Raw genomic sequence first — 18062 nt, 5'->3', positions numbered from 1 at the left:
TTGCTTATAATGTCCATGTCTCCAATGGCGACGTGCGCCTTCACTGAGACGCGCTCACGTGCATGCGCACGCACAGTGAGTCGTCAACACCAGTCAAGCAAAAGCAGGCAGGAGGCGAAGGTGACCCGGTGCCGGGTCAACCAGCGGAGAGCCGCGTCTTGGACGACCGACTGGTTGCAGGAGAGGGGTCGGCGCGGGACGGACGTGAAGCTGAGTTCAAGCCAAAAGGAGGTCCGGGTGGGGCGCTGCAGGTGGAGAAGGGGGGGTTGCATGGTGGTCGGGAATCCGGAGTGATGCACTCGAAGCTTGGCTGTGAGTGACGCGAAGTGAGCATGAAGGACACCGGAGAGTCGAAGGAGCACCAACTCACGGTGAGTGCACAACTTCATTAAGTCAAGTCAAGTCAAGTTTATTTCTATTATAAGATGTTTTTTAAGCATACTTATTGATTTTATAAAAAATGAATTATAAACAATACAATTAAATTGAGAAAAATTATTAGGGAAATAATTAAAAATGAAACACATCTGATCTGGATCTTCTGTTCATTTTAAGAAATTAATATGATGCAAAAATTTGCTCAATCTTGAGCTAATCAGAATACAACCGAATGTATTCATTTAATAATTTTGTCACTTTGTCACAAATTTTATATACTTTCCCACATAGCCTTACAAAAATACAATAATTAAAAAAAAGTAGCACTTTGCATAAATACCAAAAATGCAAATAAATTGGAGCATGATTAATGGTAGGCGCAGCGGGCCGTGGCACCGCCGTGAATTATTAAAGCGCTTGTGTTAGCCGTAACTGAGCCTCTCTTGTCCCAACACACTTTCTACTGACCACAAGTGGAATGACGCCACACACGTATACAAACACACCGTGAATAAATAAATAGCCGTCTAATTTTAACTAACGTCATTCTAGCTCCCATTTGCTTCAATTGTTTTGTGAAATTGGAAACAATTGTGTATGAGTTGTGTTTGTTTATTTTTTTGTACTTACAAGAAATTAGCGTTTGTCATTATTGATTATTTGTGTGTGTTTAGGTGGCCTTGAGGATTCGGCCGCTCAGCGATGGCGAGCAGGAGGAGACTGCGACCATCGTGGCGCACAGGCTCGATGAACAGGTGAGAGCATTGAGTTTTGATGTGTGTGTGTGTGTGTGTGTGTGTGTGTGTGTGGAGGTCAGGAGGGTTTCTGCATGACGAAGGAGGCATGGAGGTCATCTTACGTCAGGGTGCAAGGATAAGATGTCAGCCAAGACCTCAAATGTCACATTTGGTGATAAGTGAAAAATCATTTAGGATGTGAGTCTTTAAAACAAAATGGACGACTTCCTGTGAGTTTTTGGTTATGGCTTTTTAGGACTTTTTTGTGGGTCGACTTGTAAAAAAAAAAAAAAAAATGCAGTTCCTGAGTTCTCTCTTTCTAGAACTCATGTGATGTCACAATTGGTGACAAGTGACAAATCATGTAGGATGTGAGTCTTTAAAACAAAATGGCCGACATTTTGTGACTTTTTGGCTTTTTAGGACTTTTTTGTGGGTCGACTAAAAATGTAGTTCCTGAGTTTTCTCTTTCTAGAACAGGCGACGTGAACTGCTACACTGTCATCACACAAGACCGGGGTGCCGTGTTGTGAATTTCACACTATCCCCCTGGTGGCCCTCGTTCAGGGTGCTAGCGTAATTACTGCGGATGATGTGGCGGCGGTGCTAATAAGCATCGTGACTGGCGCGAGTAGCGTAATGGCGCCGGGCATGGCAACAGTTGACATGGTGATATCATCATCAAGGGCGTTTCCAAACCACCTAGGGGCTTTTGACAAAAAAACAAACTTGCTAGAAGCATGCCGATCGGTAAGATCCCTAAACTGTCATTGATATAAACAAATATCAGCTGTCCCTCGGCGCCCCCTTCAGTTTCGGCCCTGAAGCTTTTTTGGAGTCTTGGATAACATCATCATCTTATGGCCTGGAGAGCACTTCCAAAAAGGATAATCTCACCTCCTCCCGGGATCAGGCCTGTTTGTCTACATCCTGGATTGTAATTCAATTAGAGTCAAGCCCACGGACAACATAAGCACCATGACATCATCATCTGTACCATCAACAAAAACAACGACACGGGGGGATAAGAGAGCCCCCGTTGGTGCTGACTCGGCTCTCGCGTGCATATTCGCTTACGCCCTCATTGAAACCGAAAGATATGGAGAGGCTACTTAAGTGGTGCGGATTAAGGGAATCCGTCGGTGGGCTTGGTATGAATATAGAGGAGAGGGTCATAACAACAACGTTCGAGATCTATTGTGAAATGACTAAAATCACAACGTTCGGTTGTGAAGCTCTTCTTCTCTCTGAAGCTCTGGTGGGATTATACTGCCACCAAGTGGCCAATGTGTGTCTACAAGAAGGAGCAGCACGAGTAGTGAATTGATGCAAAAAAAAAGACAATTGTGCAGGAAGTTTGCCAATCACGAGGCGGCTCAAGGTTGTGGACTTTGTACTAAATAAAACCCGACACCTCAGGTTTGTTTACAAAGTCCACGATGACCATATGGCGTGCAGGTAGCGCTCAGACAGATTAGGGTGGGGTGTGTGAAGGGGGGGTGGGGGTCGCCACTAGAGCTTGCTGTCTTGGCAGAGAGCACAACGACGAGATGAGCTGATTGGAACGTCTTGCGGCTCAGGTTAATTAAGCTGCCTTGCCAGCTGCTCTCACCAAATCGACGCTCGCTGAGCAACAGTTGAGATGTAGTAGTCGCAAAGATTTATGAATGAGGTCGTATAAAATGTATTTGGGGTGTTGAAACGTGCACAATTGTATGTTTGCGATGACAAACCACATGCTGCTTCACCAAAGACGTGATGAATTGATCACATGTGTTTGTAATGTTTTGGAAAGCTTGTCAAACTGGTCTTCAGGCTTTGATAGAGGCACGGAGTCGGGGGGAGGCTTTATGGCCCGGGCCTTGTCGCCATGGAGACGCCCAGACAAGGTTAGGGCCATTGTTTGTGGGGTTTTTTCTTCTCCCTGACACTCGGCATGCCTCCTCACGTGAGAAAAATAGGGAGATGATGATGCTATTATTATTTGTTATTTTATATTTACATCATTTTTACATTTTTTTATCAATAATTTTTATTTATGCGATTTGTTTTTGTTATTTATTACACTTATATATATATATATATTTTATTTCCCATTATTTCTCTCCCAATACTGCTCATTTGATCTTTAATTCTATTTCTTGTATTATCATATATTTTTTTAAATAACATATTTATATTTGTGTCATTTTTGCATTTTTTTGTTAATTATTTTATTCATGTTACTTGTTTTTGTTATTTATTACATTTATATATTTTTGTATTGTGTTTTTTATTTACCCCTTCACCCAATACTGCTCATTTGATCTTTTATTCTATTTCTTGTATCATCATATTATTTTTTTAAATAACAAAATTGGCTTGGGATGGGACAGCCATTATGGCTGATGATCCGTCATTATCTTTTCAAAGTGAGAAGTTCATCATGGTGGATAATGGACACGCTCGTTTTGACAACAAAAGAGCTTTTCAAGGCAGAGTCGTTAAGAAAAGAAGAAATCTTCAGGTGGCACAACTTGACTTTTGGTGACCTAGTTCAAAAAATTCCCGTTAATGGTGAGAAAAGAAAACTTGAGATGTGGTTGCACAAGTGTGCACACCCTCTCGTGACAGATTGAAAACCTCGCCCGGTTGTTTCAAGTATTTTATACGGCTCAACCAGCGAGAGTGGGAGGGTTAACGAGGGGGGGAGTCAAGTGGGACCCTGAAGGGGGCTCAGGAGTGTAGTGGCACTCTCATCAAACACAAACTTCAGCCCTCATCGTGACGGATGAGGAGCATGGCAATTGTCACGATGAGTTCTTGGTCTCTTATGAAAAATTTTCACAATGTCACCTTGGTCTCGTCCGTGCGTCGGGTTGAGCCGTGCGTCGTGTGTGCCAAGGCAGACAGACTTCTTATATAACAGCGGCCAGACGACACTTCACCTGTAAGAAGATCCAGGCTGGCATTGGCGGGAGGGCACACCGAGGGCAGCTGGCAGATAAGCGATAACTTTCCGACGCTTTGGTTGCATTTCGGAAAAAGGTGGACGATGACGAATGTCGTGCTTTCTCCCTTTTTTGCAAATAAGAGCGGATTATCTTTAAAAATAAAAAAAAGCTTTTCCTAATCGTCTTATAATCGTCTTCAGGGTATCGCTGCAGCTCTAACGCAATTATCTTGAAATTCCAATTTTACATTTCACAGAAAACACGCCGTCTCCACGGTGACAAATGGACGTGGCGTGCGCACATACATACAAAAGCGCTTGTCTTAATCTTGCCGGCACACGCTGGTAAAAGCCGACGACCCCGTGACCTCGGAGGCCGGTGTCATAAAGAGGACACACAAATGCGAGCAATAAATTTGATGACGTCCAGTGATTTTGTGCGTGAAAGAACGTTATCTCGGTAATTGTTGACTGAATCCACTAGGAGTCATTTTCGCTTTCAATTCCATTTTTGTTTAGTTCGTAAATTGCAGGATTCAACCCGAGAAAAAAAAATGCCGGTGTTTTGTTGTTCTGTGTGACAAAATATTGATTGTAAGGGTTCTTACCAAACAGCTGGTGTTTGGTGGGCGGAGCCTCTGCAGCTTCTGTAACTCAATAAACGATAAATGGGAGGAGACGTGTTATCACCCCGACAGCCTCCTCGTCCATACAAGGAGCCTGGGAGTTAAATTTGGAAGCATTGCATCATCACTCCTCTGGGTGTGTGTGTGTGTGTGCGTGTGTGTGTGTGTGTGTGTGTGTGTGTGTGTGTGTGTGTGTGTGTGTGTGTGTGTGTGTGTGTGTGTGTGTGTGTGTGTGTGTGTGTGTGTGTGTGTTACCAAAACAACCGCATTACGTCTTCTTGTAAAGCAAAACGGTCTATAGGAGCCATGCCTGAAGTCCGCCATTTTGTTTAAAAACATTTTGGGGTCTATTGCAAGTAAACCCACACAAAAAAAAAAAGAATATGTCCAAAATATTTATTTTTTAATTGTTATTTTATTCATATATATTAATATAAGTATCATATATTGTGTTTTTGTAATTATTTATACATTTATTAAAATTTGTAGCTCAGAAAAACCTGTTTTAGACACCCATTTCATTTCTCAAGTCAGCCATTTTGTTTAGAAGCATTTTGTTGTCTGTTGCGAGTCAACCCACAAAAAATGTTTTTAAAAAATGTTTGGCTTGTTTTATTTCTCCATTTACTCCTCAAATTAGATGGTAATCCTGATGGACCCCATGGAGGATCCCGATGATGTCCTGCGGGCCAACCGTTCCAGGGAAAAGACATACGTTTTTGATGTTGCCTTTGATTACTCGACCAGTCAAGTGAGTCCAAAAAAATAACCAAAAAGAAAAGTTTTTGCTTAATGAAACATTTGCTCCGTGTGCAGGAGGAGGTCTACCGCGCCACCACCAAGGGTCTGATCGAGGGCCTCATTTCAGGCTACAATGCCACTGTGTTCGCCTACGGACCCACAGGTTAGTGCTAGAAAGTGGATGGATTCTTGGATAGAAAAATATTATACTTTTTTTGTGGGTCCTGTCCAGGTTGCGGGAAAACATACACAATGCTGGGTACCGACAAGGAGCCCGGCATCTACGTCCGAACCCTCAACGACCTCTTCCGGGCCATTGAGGAAACCAGCGACGACATGATGTACAGCGTCTCCATGTCTTATCTGGAGGTGGGATTAATGTCACTTTTAATCCACACCAATTGATAAAGCGCCACGTCCCAATACTTTTGTAGAAAGCTGTGTCATTTTTCCGTGAACAGATGATTACTCCCATCGAGTGGAGTCTTCTCGGTATTTGACGCTGTCATTAGGCGCCTGTTATTGAATCTGCCTTCCGGCAAAGTGGGTTATTAAAAAAAAAAAAAAAACTCGGCTGGCGGATGATTCTAGATCTGCTGTTTCTAGGCAGTAAAGAGCTTGAAAGCTTTTTTACAGCCTCCACACATAAATGCAGATAATAATATATATCTATAGTCACACCATTTTCATATAGGAGTTGGAAAAATAAAAATAATATGAACTACGTATGATTGTAGATCTACAACGAGATGATAAGAGACCTGCTCAACCCATCTTCAGGCTTCTTGGACCTCAGAGAGGATTCCAAAGGCGAGATTCAGGTGGCGGGCATCACCGAAGTGTCCACCATTAACGCTCAGGAGGTCATTCCCGTTCTTTTCGCACACTGCACAATTTGTGGAATTTCACAAGTGTGTGTGTTTGTGTCACAGATTATGGAGCTCCTGATGAAGGGGAATAAGCAGCGTACGCAGGAGCCCACGGCGGCCAACCAGACGTCGTCACGCTCTCACGCCGTGCTGCAGGTGGCCGTCAAGCAGCAGAGTCGCTGCCGGGACGTTCTGCAGGAGGTCCGCTTTGCTCGACTCTTCATGATCGACCTGGCCGGCTCTGAGCGAGCAGCGCAGGTGTGTGGATGGTGTGTGTGTTTGTTATAGTTTTTTTTCTACGCTGACTCACATCCGCCTGTCAATCAGACCCAGAATCGAGGTCAGAGGTTAAAAGAGGGCGCCCACATCAACCGCTCCCTCTTGGCGTTGGGCAACTGCATCAACGCGTTGAGCGACAAGAACGGTAACAAGTACGTCAACTATCGAGACAGCAAGCTGACCAGACTGCTTAAGGTATTGATTATGATGGAGGCATTTTGAAGGGGGGGGGGGGGGGGGGGCTTCTGTTGATTGATGATGTCTTTGATTGACAGGACTCGTTGGGGGGTAATAGCCGAACCGTCATGATCGCCCACATCAGTCCCGCCTCGGTAGCTTTTGAGGAGTCCCGCAACACGCTGACGTACGCCGACCGAGCTAAAAGTATTCGCACGCGGGTGAGCTGACAAAATGGAAATATAGTATTTAAAATTTTAGCAATAGCGCCCTCTATTGGTCTGCTTTGAAAAACAAGTTGATCGCACTGCTGTGAAATTAAATTAAATTAAATTAAATTAAATTAAATTAAATTAAATTAAATTAAATTAAATTAAATTAAATTAAATTAAATTAAATTCTTATGGTTTTGTGTGCCCCAGGTGAAGAAGAACCTGATCAACGTGTCCTACCACATTGCTCAGTACACCAACATCATCTCGGACCTTCGCTGCGAGATCGAGAGACTCAAAAAGAAGATGGCCGACCAGGCGAGCCGCCAGCTCACCTCCGAGAGGACCGACATCCGTAACGTGCAAGGTGAAGCTGCTCAATCTCCTCTTATCAGAAAACAAGTTTGGATTTGATGTTCCAGTTATCATCCTCTCACAGCCGAGGTCCAGGCACACGCCTGCCAGCAGAGTCGGGCAGAAATGGACCAGCTGAGGGAGCAGCTCCTGGAGGCCTTCCGCCAGCAGATGGATATCCGCAGAAACCTAATGGAGCTAGAGACCAGCAACACGGAGATCCAGATGGACACCTCCAAGCAGCTGCTCACCATTGCAGAGTAAGATTTTCCTGAACTAAAAAAAAAAACGCTGCGGAGAATTCCTCACCTATTCAGTCTTGTCTTCAGCTGGGAGCATGAACGCAGCAGGCGACGACGGAAGTGGAGAGCGGAAAAGCGAAAGGAAAGCGTCAGCAAGGACGACAGCGAGAAGGAGTCCGACTCACCGGAGTCTCCGCCGGATGTCACTGAGACAGAGGAGGTGGCCATAGCCAAAGAGAACCTAGTGACCCTCATGACGGAGCAGAAGAAGCTCCACAAACAAAAGGTCTTCAAAACATCTCCTTTTTTTTATTGCATTCAATTCAATTATTTATTTATTTAATGGCTGATGGGGTTGTTTTTTTTGTCTAGGCGCAACTGGAGCGCCGCTTCCTGGAGCTCCGCGACCAGGCCCGGCAACTGGAGGAACTGCTACCCCGACGGGTGAGCTCGGAGGAGCAGCGCGAAGTGCTTGGCCTCCTGTGCAAAGTCCACGAGCTGGAGATCGAGAACGCCGAGTTACAATCGCACGCTCTGCTGAAGGACAATGTGATCCGGCAGAAGAATTTTGTGGTCCGCCGCTTTGAGATGCATCGGCACCTTTGCGACGAGCTCATCCAACAGCAGCGGCAGTTCATTGATGGTTAGTACCAACCGCTATCTCGACTGGTTAAGGTCTACTGACTGACCCGTGTTGTCTTTCTAGAGCACAGTCTGCTATTGCCGCCCCAACTACAGGAGCTCTATGATATGTATGCCAGAGAACGAGATGAGAGGAAACTGGATCGTGCTGCGGCTCTTGAGAACGTCACCACGAGCCACACCGTTAAGGTAGATACAAAAACTGAAAAAAAAAAAAAGATCCTGACGCAAGAGTCACTGTAATAGTTTGAAGGATACCCCATGTTTCCAGGTGGGCTCCCTACCCAAGATCGGCCTGGCTCCTCAGGCTCGTGACACCGTTCAAGACGTGGACTCAGACCAGGATTGCATCCACCCCGACGAAAGACACGTCAAACTTCGTCGCCACACGTTGCCCCCCATTCTGCCTGAAACTGAACAGTAAGGACTTGTCGACAATGGTAACAAGGTATCGGGATTTTGATGTTTTTTCTTCTCTGGTGTCAGGGACAGCGAGAGAGTTTTCAAAAACATCGCTCATGCACGCCACATGAAAATATCAGCCGTGATGACCCCTCCTCCCATACACATCAACGGGAAGGGCAACAGAGAGGTGAGTGAGAGGAGATGGGTAACAAATTGTTGTTTGAACTCAACGGCGCCATCTGTCGGCACAGTTGCAGCCGCTGGTGCCGGTCAGCTCGCTGAGCTACTCTCACCTCAGCCACAGCGTTAGCAGCCAGCTGGATTCATCTCCGGAGAGCAGCGAGGCGGGTGTTGACGCCCCGCTTTCCCGAAATGGTAAGTCACCAGGTGAAGTTTCAAAAACAATCCCAACAAACTTTTCCCGTTACTTTTTGAAGAGAGGCAGCGGATCCTCAAAGGTGTCCAGAATATTTCGGTGAAGGCGGCGCGGCGGCGCTTCAAAGCTCGCGAGGTGGAGTCCTTGCGCTTGCCGCCCGCCCCCTCCCCCATGGAGCGTGCCACGCAGAAGAGTAGCCTCTTTGGCGGCGACACGGCCCCCAGGGGTCTGCCGGTGCGGCGTGGCAGACAGCCCAGCCCAGAGCTCCGGCACGCCACCTCCGACGACAACCTCTCCAGCAGCACCGGCGAGGGGCCCGGCCTCCAGACCACCTGGACACGGCACCGCAAGCTCACCGGCAAAAACCAAACACCGCGAGACTCCGACTTTGAGGCGCGCCGTAAGAAGAGGCGCTCCCGCTCTTTTGAGGTCACAGGACAAGCAGTGAGTGAATGCAGCACAAACAGAAATATAAATATATGACTATAAACATGATCCTTTTCTCACAGGTGCCTCAATCCAAAACAAACACAGCGGCAAGATTCCGCCCTTTGGACAGCACGTCAGATGCTCACCTCCACGTCAGTGGTCAGTCACAGGTTCCCGTGCTCCGCCCCCAGTTCAGAGTCCCGCCTCTTGCCAAAGTCAGGGTACCAAATGGCAGCCAGCAAGCAGGTACGTCTACAGTAACCATGACGTTAAAAGTGTTTTTTAAGAACGTCCTTCCTGTGCAGGCCCAAATTCGGAGATCCCTGCAGTCCAGGCAAATAACCTGAAGCGCATCCCCTTTCTGCGGCAACCTCAGCCGCCCCTCTACATCACCACCACCAACACCGCAATAGGGAGCCAGCAGCGACCACGCCGACACTGAGCGTTATTTTCACTTGAACAATGCGAGATGCACAAACCAGGAAGTCTGGATGGTGACAGAGAACTCATCATCCTGCCTACAGACACCAAAGATCATTACGTGTCCATTTTGTGTCTTGTTGTCTTCATGTGTTTAAAAAAAAAAAAAAAAAAAATTGTGTTTCTTTATTGTCGCAATTGCAGGACTTCTTTGTTAATTACTATTCGATTGTGCCGCCTCAGTTATTGTGTTTTCGTTTTCATTTATTTATTCGTTTTCATTCTTTAACAGTTGCCTTGCTGTTTTTATTTCATTTCCATTTTCTGTGCTTTCTTTTGTACATTTTTTAATGACTACCAAAATAAATTGGAGAGGAAAAAAAACATTTCACATTCTACTTTATTTTATTCTTCTTTATTTAGCCTTAAGTGACAAAAGAGAAAATGTGTGACATTATAAAACAAATACTGGGTGCTGCTCGAAAAATAAGGATCTGATCTTCTAATAATAATAATAATAATATTTTTTTTTTTAAAAATCAGCTGGTGAGGTTGTTTATTAAAAAAAATATCTTCATAGTAAAAATCATATTCCAGGTACCTATTCCTAAAAAGAACATGTTTTTCACACACGCACACAATGGACATTCACTACGTTCACATTTTTCTATGACTGTTCTAGGTAATTTTCTTTTTCAAAGAAGTTAAAAAGTTCAAAATGAAGACATTGCAAACATTAAATCATTTTTGTGTGGTTCTAAATATAATATCTAATATCATAGAAGTGAATTACTCGCCAAAATGGTTTTAAAAACACAATGATTCTAATATGGGTCTTTTTGACCTTAAGGTTAATTAGACATTATTTTTAATTATTTTGTACCATGTATCAAAATATTCTGTGATTGAATCACATTCAATTTTATTTCTAATTTTGTTTATTATATATTCAATATTTATTGGTCTATATACGTATTAACTTTGTTTATATTTTCTGAGCCAATCGCAAGCCACTTTCTAAATGACTGACGTGTCATCCAGCCAATGAGCGTCGGGATTAATCGTATCCGGGAGTGGCGCAAGTAGAGCTGATTTGCAACCCGCCGACGAGGCAGCAGAGAAGAAAGCAAAATGTCGCTTGACTCGACCAGGACCGTTCTAGGATCAGTGGATTCTTAAACGAGAAAGTCGGTGAGTGGAACTACCGTCACTGACTGGTAGAGCGATGGTGCACGTCCAGTTTTTCAGACCACGTTCAGAACCACCAAACGCTGCTCAGGAACGATTCTGTCCGTACCATAGTACCAAATAAAACAACGCGCAGGTGGCAGCCATTTTGAAATGCTTCGAAAGTGGAAACGATAAAAAGCCACGATATGTTTTTCTGTTCTTCTCGTGACATCATTCCCTTTTAAACTACAGATGATGTGTGCCCATGTGCACACATGCATGAGAGAAAGTGTGAAATAAAGTTGTATAATGTTTACAATATGCACTTTATCTTCCAGGAAACATCTGCTCATACCCAAATTGACGATGAACCTCCTCCAAATATAACAACAAAGTAAACAGTTAAATTGCAAGCTACTTACTACCTGATCCACTGATTCGGTGACAAGATGGAGCAATCTACAAGGGTGGTGGGCCTGGATGCTCAGGGCAACATGCTTTTCACCATGGTGAAGCCAGTCATGGGAATATTTCAAGTGTCCTCAGACCAAATGATGACCCAGGGGGGGATGAGTCTGCAGAGTTTACCTGAAAACACGCTGGTCCTGCCTCCTCCACAAGATCAGGTCCCATTGGAGACCACCCAGGTGGAGATGCATGCCATCCAGCCTCATCTCCAGACTCAGATGCAGGTGTCTGCCACATTACAGACTGAGGAAGCCATCCAGCCACAGAACTCCAGTACCACTTCAGAGTTCTCCACACAGATGCCCTTTGCGGAGGTGTCATCACTCCTGGATCCTAACATGAAAGGATCCAAGGCTAGTAAGTAGCTCCTCAGAAAACTTTCCGATTAAAATGACCCCTTAGTCACGGTCCTCCAATTTCAGGGAAACATCTCATCTCCTACGATGAAATCAAGCGCCGTCTCCAGGCTCCGGAGAAGATGTCCCTGCGCTCGTTGGCCGCCTACACGCGAGTGAGCCGAGGTCCAGCTAGCAAGAAGACGCTGCTGGAGTCCCTGAGCGTCCTTGGCCTCACACCTAGCACGACTACCTCTGTTTCCTCATCCTTCTCCAAACTCACAGAAGGTGAAAAGATGAAATTGGTAGATGACGTGGAGGAAACACGCCTTGACTCTGTGTATTTGTCGTCAGGTGACACCAGAGCATTGTGTGACGACATGAAGGACTTCTCCCATGACTACATTGACTACGGCAACATGGCCAAACAGCTCATCCCTGAAACAAACACAGTCCAACACTGGTCCAAAATCATCGAGACCAAGTAATTATTTTCAGGCGCTGATATTTTGAAACGGAATAGGAAAGTACCAGAAGTATCTTGTCTCCATGCAGGAATCACCTGGAGGACATGCGTAAATGTTTCAAGGACCCGGTCAACAGCGGCGCCTTCGACAGCGCGACGCACGGCCTCGGTCTGGGAATGCTTGACGTTGCCCTGGACATGATCGTCACGGCAATCAAACATCAGATCCGCATCCTCTCCGGTTCCGCCGCCGAGCATCCGGAATCTGCCGCGCCCACTCACCGCATCCGCCGGCGACAACGCCGGTGTCACAAGACCAGCCTCGCCGTCAAGGAGCAAGGGAAGGTCATCTCAAAAAGCAAAGGACGAACCAGAGGAAAGAAGAAGGTCCAGCAGGAAAATACAACCGAGGTGGAGCCCTGCAAGACGGAAGGCATGCAAGGCAACGTGCTAACTTTGGTGTCTGTCGGCTATGAGACTGTTTCCACCGGTCTTGGTGGCTCCACACCGTCTTGACATGTCATCGTGTTTACATTTATCAGATTGTTCTCAGGAAGGACCAAAAAGATTCAAAAAATATCTGTAGTATTTGTATTTACTTTATGTTCAAATCCAGGTTTCTCTGTGTGTATTAAGAATTGGTAGCAAACCATAAAGATATTCTTGTAATATTTTTTTTTAAATTAATTAGCATGACATGCTTACTCTCACGTTGCCCAGAAGTGTCCAAAGCACCATGGGGAGGTTTTAGGTCTGTCAAAATACCAGCAGCCAAGCTGCTAATACCTCAACCGTACACGCACATCGTGCACAGATGGTACAAGAGGAGCTTTGAGTGGGGCGGGGATTTGCATTAAACCCAACAGGACTGAACGAGCCGTCGTGGAACGCCAAACGCTTTTCAAGCAGGGCTGGAAACGTGAAGAGGGAGATTGTTGGAATAACAAAAAGCCACGATGGGACATTCCACCATGCCGCTCACATTTACGTACCAGTGTGCTAACAGGGATCAACACAAAAGCGGTCGTCTGCAACCCTCCACGCCGAACGGTGAGTGTGGTCCTTAATGTTTGATATAATTTGTCAAATAAAAAGATGGAGGATTTCTCATCCTCCCCTGCCATAGAGAACCTGAACAACGCATTGGGTGCCATCAGGGTGCTGGGTTTCGAACGGATTGAAGCTGAGCTGAAGCCTCACTTGTGCACAGTGCTGGTGAACATCCAGGAGAGGAGTGAGTCTTGACACAAATTTAAAAGATTCCTTCAGCCAATGGAAGTTCATTCATCACAATAAGATTTTCATCGCTCCAGACAAAGGCGCCGCCGAGCAAGTCGTGATCAGCGGGATTCTTCCGGTTTTGGCGCTGTTGCTGAGGGAAAGAGGGCCCCTGGCGCTGCTAACCGCGCAACTGGTAGCTGAACTTGCCAAGGAATGTAAGTCTATTCACGAGACGAGCACCATAATGACCAGTTTATCCAGTACCACTTCTTGGGGACATTTAAATGGACATTTTCTTTCATTTATGTCAAGCGGTGATACGGAAAGGTTTTGGAGATGCTGGTCTGGTTACGGCTCTGCTGTCCGTGCTGACTAGTGTGGACCAGGATCTTCTGAGGCATGCGGTCCAGGCCATCACTCGCATGTCTTTTGACAGCTGTGAGTATGGAGAGTAAAAAGTACATTGAGAAGATAAATATATGTTTATTCTGTTTCTCATCAGGTAAGCATCAGAAACTGTTACTACGCAAAGGGGCGGTACCTCGTCTGGTCGCTGTCCTCCTGCGATTCCCCGGCAACGAGGCCTTAGAGGAGGTATGCCTCCGGGCCTTGTGCAACCTCAGTGGCATGAGCATAGCAGAGGAGGCCAGTGTTGTGTGGGAGAGAAGCACACCAGCCCAACCACAGGAATGCATCTTTCGTGGCGTGGCACCACCACACAAGTGCGGCTTCGTGACCTCGGTGACCGTGGTGCGTGTGTGTCAATGGGCGCCGGGGCAGTACGCCATCGGCGTGGAGCTGGTGCAACGTTGTTCCGCCTCCTTCTTGAACTTTCACAAAAACAAGAGGCCCACTCGATGGCTCCCTTTCTTCATCTTTGGGAGATGTTCCAAAATGGCAAACAGGAACAGTTTGAGACGGACTAGTCTGAAGACACTAGTCTTCAACACCTTCCTCTAGATTTGGGGACTTTGAGGTTTTTTTTTTTTTTGCTCAAATTGGGTTGATGTGGAAACAAAGTGGACTTTACTAACAGTTTACAATAATGTAAAGGCAGCTTATACTCAGTAGTACCCCATATTGTTTTTATATGTTTCAAAAAATTAAAAATTCCTTTATTATATTAATAGTTGTTTTTTTTAAAGTGCATGTGTCAAAGGTAGGAAATGTGGATGATTTTGTTCAGAAAATCTTGATGAAACTGCGGCTCAGTATCCTCCTGCTGTTTTTTTTTTTTGAATGTATAAATGTGTCAAGAATTTAAACTTTGTGCTTCAAGTGATTGGGTAAAAAAAAAGAAGCTGTAATTTAACCAGCCAATGGATGTTTATCTTCCAGATTGAATTTTTGAAACACTTTTTTTTTGCATTTTTTAACACTTTTCTAAACTTTTATTAAAGTCAAGCTGACTTTCAGAAACATTCTCGTTTACAAATTATTTATTTACGGATGGAATGAAAGAGGACATGAAGTTAGTTGGGGTGAGAGAAGAGGATTCACAGGATAGGGTGAGATGGAAACTGTGGCCGAAAGGAAAAGAAGAAGAAGAATATAGATAAACTACAACAATAATTTAAAGAACCAAATATGTAAGAACTGAGTGTTATTCTATCTGTAGGTTCAGAGATTTTAGAATAGACAATTTCACATGCAGTGCAATATTTAACCCGAGGATGGCGCCAAAGCAACGTTTTTTGCCCAAAAGTCATTATATCGTCTTTTCTGGTGATGCGCTTAAGTCGGATGAAAAGGAAAGAGGAACGCAGTCAACTTTGTTTGCTTTTCTGCCATTTCCTCCTCGTCATGTCCCAGTTCGACCATTACTGCTTTAAATCTAATACAATAATATTGCAAATTTGCTTCATGTGAACCCAAAGAAAAAAAAAAAAGTACATGTTGCTTGAGGAGATACTCGTGATTCACTGTAGTGTTAAAAAACAAATCAAAACATTGTCCTAACTTGTGAGGAATTGAAAGCTCAGATGTATGCCCAGGGCTCCGGGTGTCACATAACATCGCATGCCAGCAGAACACAGTCGACCTTTGGCCTTGGGCCATCGAGCCTGGATTAGTACAGGGGGCGGTGCTTATCTGGAACATGACCCTGTTGATGATGAAAGCCGCTCAGCTGTCACTCATCTTTTTTTGGGTTGTTTACTTTATTTTTGGCCCCTGGCACAGTTGGACGAGGCCTCCCATTGTTTGCTCAGATCAAGTGTGAACTTGGGAGCCAGCCATGAACCCTTTTTTTATTATTTTTTACTTAAGGGGACATATGGAGAAACAGTGGATCATGTGATTCATTCTGGAAAATATTCTCAAATGTATTAATGTTTGTGTAATATAAGCGCCATTGTGCACTCACAATAGTTTATGAGCAGATTTGACACATCCAACATGGCGTTTACACTGACGTAGGGGCATAACGGGTCAACCTGCTCAATGCGGAGCCTTCCGTTTGAGCCAAACCAACCAATCACAGACTAGAGCGAGGCATGGGCGGAACTTTAGAGGCTGAACTCTGACCGCGGCGCGGGGGCGATTAGAGATGACGTCAGGCCGCTAAACAGCGCCGTGTTGTCAGCTGTGCTGGGGAAAAAACGACAGAAAAGAAACAGTCTTGTATTTGTGTTTTTAGCTGTTTCGTTAACGTTTTTAAACACTTCGCTCTGGTCACCGAAAAGATGCGAGCGGTCGTTCCGTAAACCAGAGCCTCGCCGAAACCGACGCCGGGATAACGGAACCTGCTCAGGTTGGTGTCGGAGCCATTTTTGTCTGCTTTGTGAAAAGCTAAGGAGCCGTGTAGCCATTTTAGCTAGCTGCCGACAAGTTAAGCTCTATTGTTTACTTTTTGGTTTGATATGATACTTGAGTATCATTTTGTCAACCATCTTAAACGCTGCCTTCTGCTTGGCTAATTACTAGTTTGGGTTTAGGGACACGCCCACCACAGTTGTCATAATAGTCCTAACTACAAAGGATGGTGTATAAATAACCCACTCGGACACTATTTGTTTAGTATATTTTTGGCATTTTGAGTCATATGTTGTAGATGAGTGGTCAGCATGACCGCCTTGAAGTTCTGATCTTCCCAGCTCTTGGCCTTTGGTGTTTTGTACATTTAGTAGTTTCAACTCCTGCACTTTTCCTTGTAGGTGGCAGCAGGTGACGCCACCATGAACGTGGGTACGGCACACAGCGAGGTGAACCCCAACACGCGTGTGATGAACAGCCGCGGCATGTGGCTGTCGTACATCCTGGGCATCGGCCTGTTGCACGTCATCCTGCTCAGCATCCCGTTCGCCAGCGTGCCCGTGGTGTGGACCCTCACCAATCTGATTCACAACCTGGTAGGCCTACCTTGTCTTTCTTCAACACCAAACATCTCATGTGTTCCCAGGCAGTCGTTTCAATGATGTCATTGTGTTTTTGTGAAAAACTCCAGTGCATGTACCTACTCCTGCACACCGTCAAAGGGACGCCCTTCGAGACCCCCGACCAGGGCAAGGCCCGCCTGCTCACGCACTGGGAGCAGATGGACTACGGCGTGCAGTTCACTGCCTCGCGCAAGTTCCTCACCATCACCCCCATCGTCCTGTAAGGGAAAAAAATATGTTTACATTTTCTTTATGTCACCACTCATGTTTTCATACAGCACAGCAATGTGGAGTTCTATTTTTCTGATTAAAATACACATTATGATAATCCTGGTGCCCAGCCCAAACAGTGCTGGCTGCAACACTTTTTTTTTACGACTTCCTACTCACACATGCGCCAGTAGATGTGTCTCAAATTTTAAGGACAAAATGACCATTTACATCTGTCTGTCTTATACTGCCCCCAGGTGGCCAAGGGCGGACAGCAGCGCAATGGCCAGTCTGTTGATGCAAACTGTGATCACATCTTTTTCATTCCATTACATCATCACTCCATGTTTTTGTAACTTTAAATATTATCGTGTTATATTATCTGATAATGACACCTCGGAATTCCGTACGCCCGGTCATTTGATAATCGATTGGTCTTTGCTGTTGTGTTTGGCGCAGGTACATCCTCACCAGCTTTTACACCAAATACGACCGCGTGCACTTTGTGGTCAACACGGTGTCGCTGCTCACCGTGCTCATTCCCAAGCTGCCGCAACTGCACGGCGTCCGCCTCTTCGGGATCAATAAGTACTGATCGGGTTGGGGCCCCAGAAGAGAGGCCTCCACAGAGGACAACGCGTGGCTATGTTTTTTGACTTTAAGACTGAAAAGCATTCAGATGGGATTAGATGCTAGTTAGCGTTTCTCCGATGAGCCGGGAGAAGTTTAGGGGGGGGTCCGCAACGCCCGGCAGCGCCAGTAGGGGCACGTCTCAGCATGATCAGTGTGTGGGTCCCCAGCCACGGCCGCTTTTGTAGCATTTCATGTTGATACTTCATATTTATTATTCTTGTTCTCGTTTATTCCGGCGTATCCGCTGTCGCCATTAAAAGGGCTGAAATGGTTTGATTTTAAGGGAAGTTGTTAACTAGTTGTCTTGTGATCTTGTATATATAAACAAATATATATATCTACAGTATTTTTCAAACTCACTCT

General features: G+C 45.3%; 4 protein-coding genes across 5 annotated transcripts; all 4 read left to right on the top strand.

Annotated features, from left to right (window-relative positions):
• The first annotated feature begins 48 nt into the window (after positions 1-48).
• kif19 (kinesin family member 19) lies at positions 49-10273 on the top strand. Of its 2 annotated transcripts, XM_049758944.2 has the most exons (20): positions 50-371; positions 1053-1133; positions 5314-5424; positions 5490-5577; positions 5647-5783; positions 6152-6277; positions 6347-6541; positions 6611-6757; positions 6838-6960; positions 7162-7318; positions 7391-7565; positions 7635-7833; positions 7920-8190; positions 8254-8378; positions 8461-8609; positions 8676-8781; positions 8846-8969; positions 9032-9414; positions 9480-9645; positions 9705-10271. In XM_049758944.2, exons 1-20 carry the CDS (start codon positions 333-335, stop codon positions 9839-9841), a joined length of 3039 nt encoding a protein of 1012 aa, XP_049614901.1. In that variant the 5' UTR covers positions 50-332; the 3' UTR covers positions 9842-10271. The 2 variants fall into 2 exon arrangements, with proteins under 2 accessions (XP_049614900.1, XP_049614901.1); XM_049758943.2 differs by having other exon boundaries at positions 49-371; positions 6152-6541; positions 9705-10273.
• Positions 10274-10871: 598 nt separating this feature from the next.
• si:ch73-127m5.2 (uncharacterized protein LOC561202 homolog) lies at positions 10872-12941 on the top strand. The gene is made up of 5 exons (XM_049759210.1): positions 10872-11010; positions 11328-11814; positions 11880-12080; positions 12147-12276; positions 12348-12941. The coding sequence occupies exons 2-5, from the start codon at positions 11439-11441 to the stop codon at positions 12772-12774; spliced, it is 1134 nt and encodes a 377-aa protein (XP_049615167.1). The 5' UTR covers positions 10872-11010; positions 11328-11438; the 3' UTR covers positions 12775-12941.
• A 136-nt stretch (positions 12942-13077) lies between these two features.
• si:dkey-21e13.3 (uncharacterized protein LOC100150043 homolog) lies at positions 13078-14984 on the top strand. Its single transcript, XM_049759211.2, has 5 exons — positions 13078-13308; positions 13385-13492; positions 13572-13694; positions 13792-13917; positions 13982-14984. The coding sequence occupies exons 1-5, from the start codon at positions 13215-13217 to the stop codon at positions 14437-14439; spliced, it is 909 nt and encodes a 302-aa protein (XP_049615168.1). The 5' UTR covers positions 13078-13214; the 3' UTR covers positions 14440-14984.
• A 1016-nt stretch (positions 14985-16000) lies between these two features.
• LOC125991470 (ORM1-like protein 3) lies at positions 16001-18058 on the top strand. The gene is made up of 4 exons (XM_049759401.2): positions 16001-16231; positions 16635-16829; positions 16925-17076; positions 17526-18058. Exons 2-4 carry the CDS (start codon positions 16656-16658, stop codon positions 17659-17661), a joined length of 462 nt encoding a protein of 153 aa, XP_049615358.1. The 5' UTR covers positions 16001-16231; positions 16635-16655; the 3' UTR covers positions 17662-18058.
• Positions 18059-18062: the final 4 nt, after the last annotated feature.

Source organism: Syngnathus scovelli, chromosome 21 (assembly GCF_024217435.2).
Source record: "Syngnathus scovelli strain Florida chromosome 21, RoL_Ssco_1.2, whole genome shotgun sequence".
Taxonomy (NCBI): Eukaryota; Metazoa; Chordata; class Actinopteri; order Syngnathiformes; family Syngnathidae; genus Syngnathus; species Syngnathus scovelli.
Note: the sequence above shows the minus strand (reverse complement) of the source record. Positions and strands in the feature narration are given on the sequence as shown.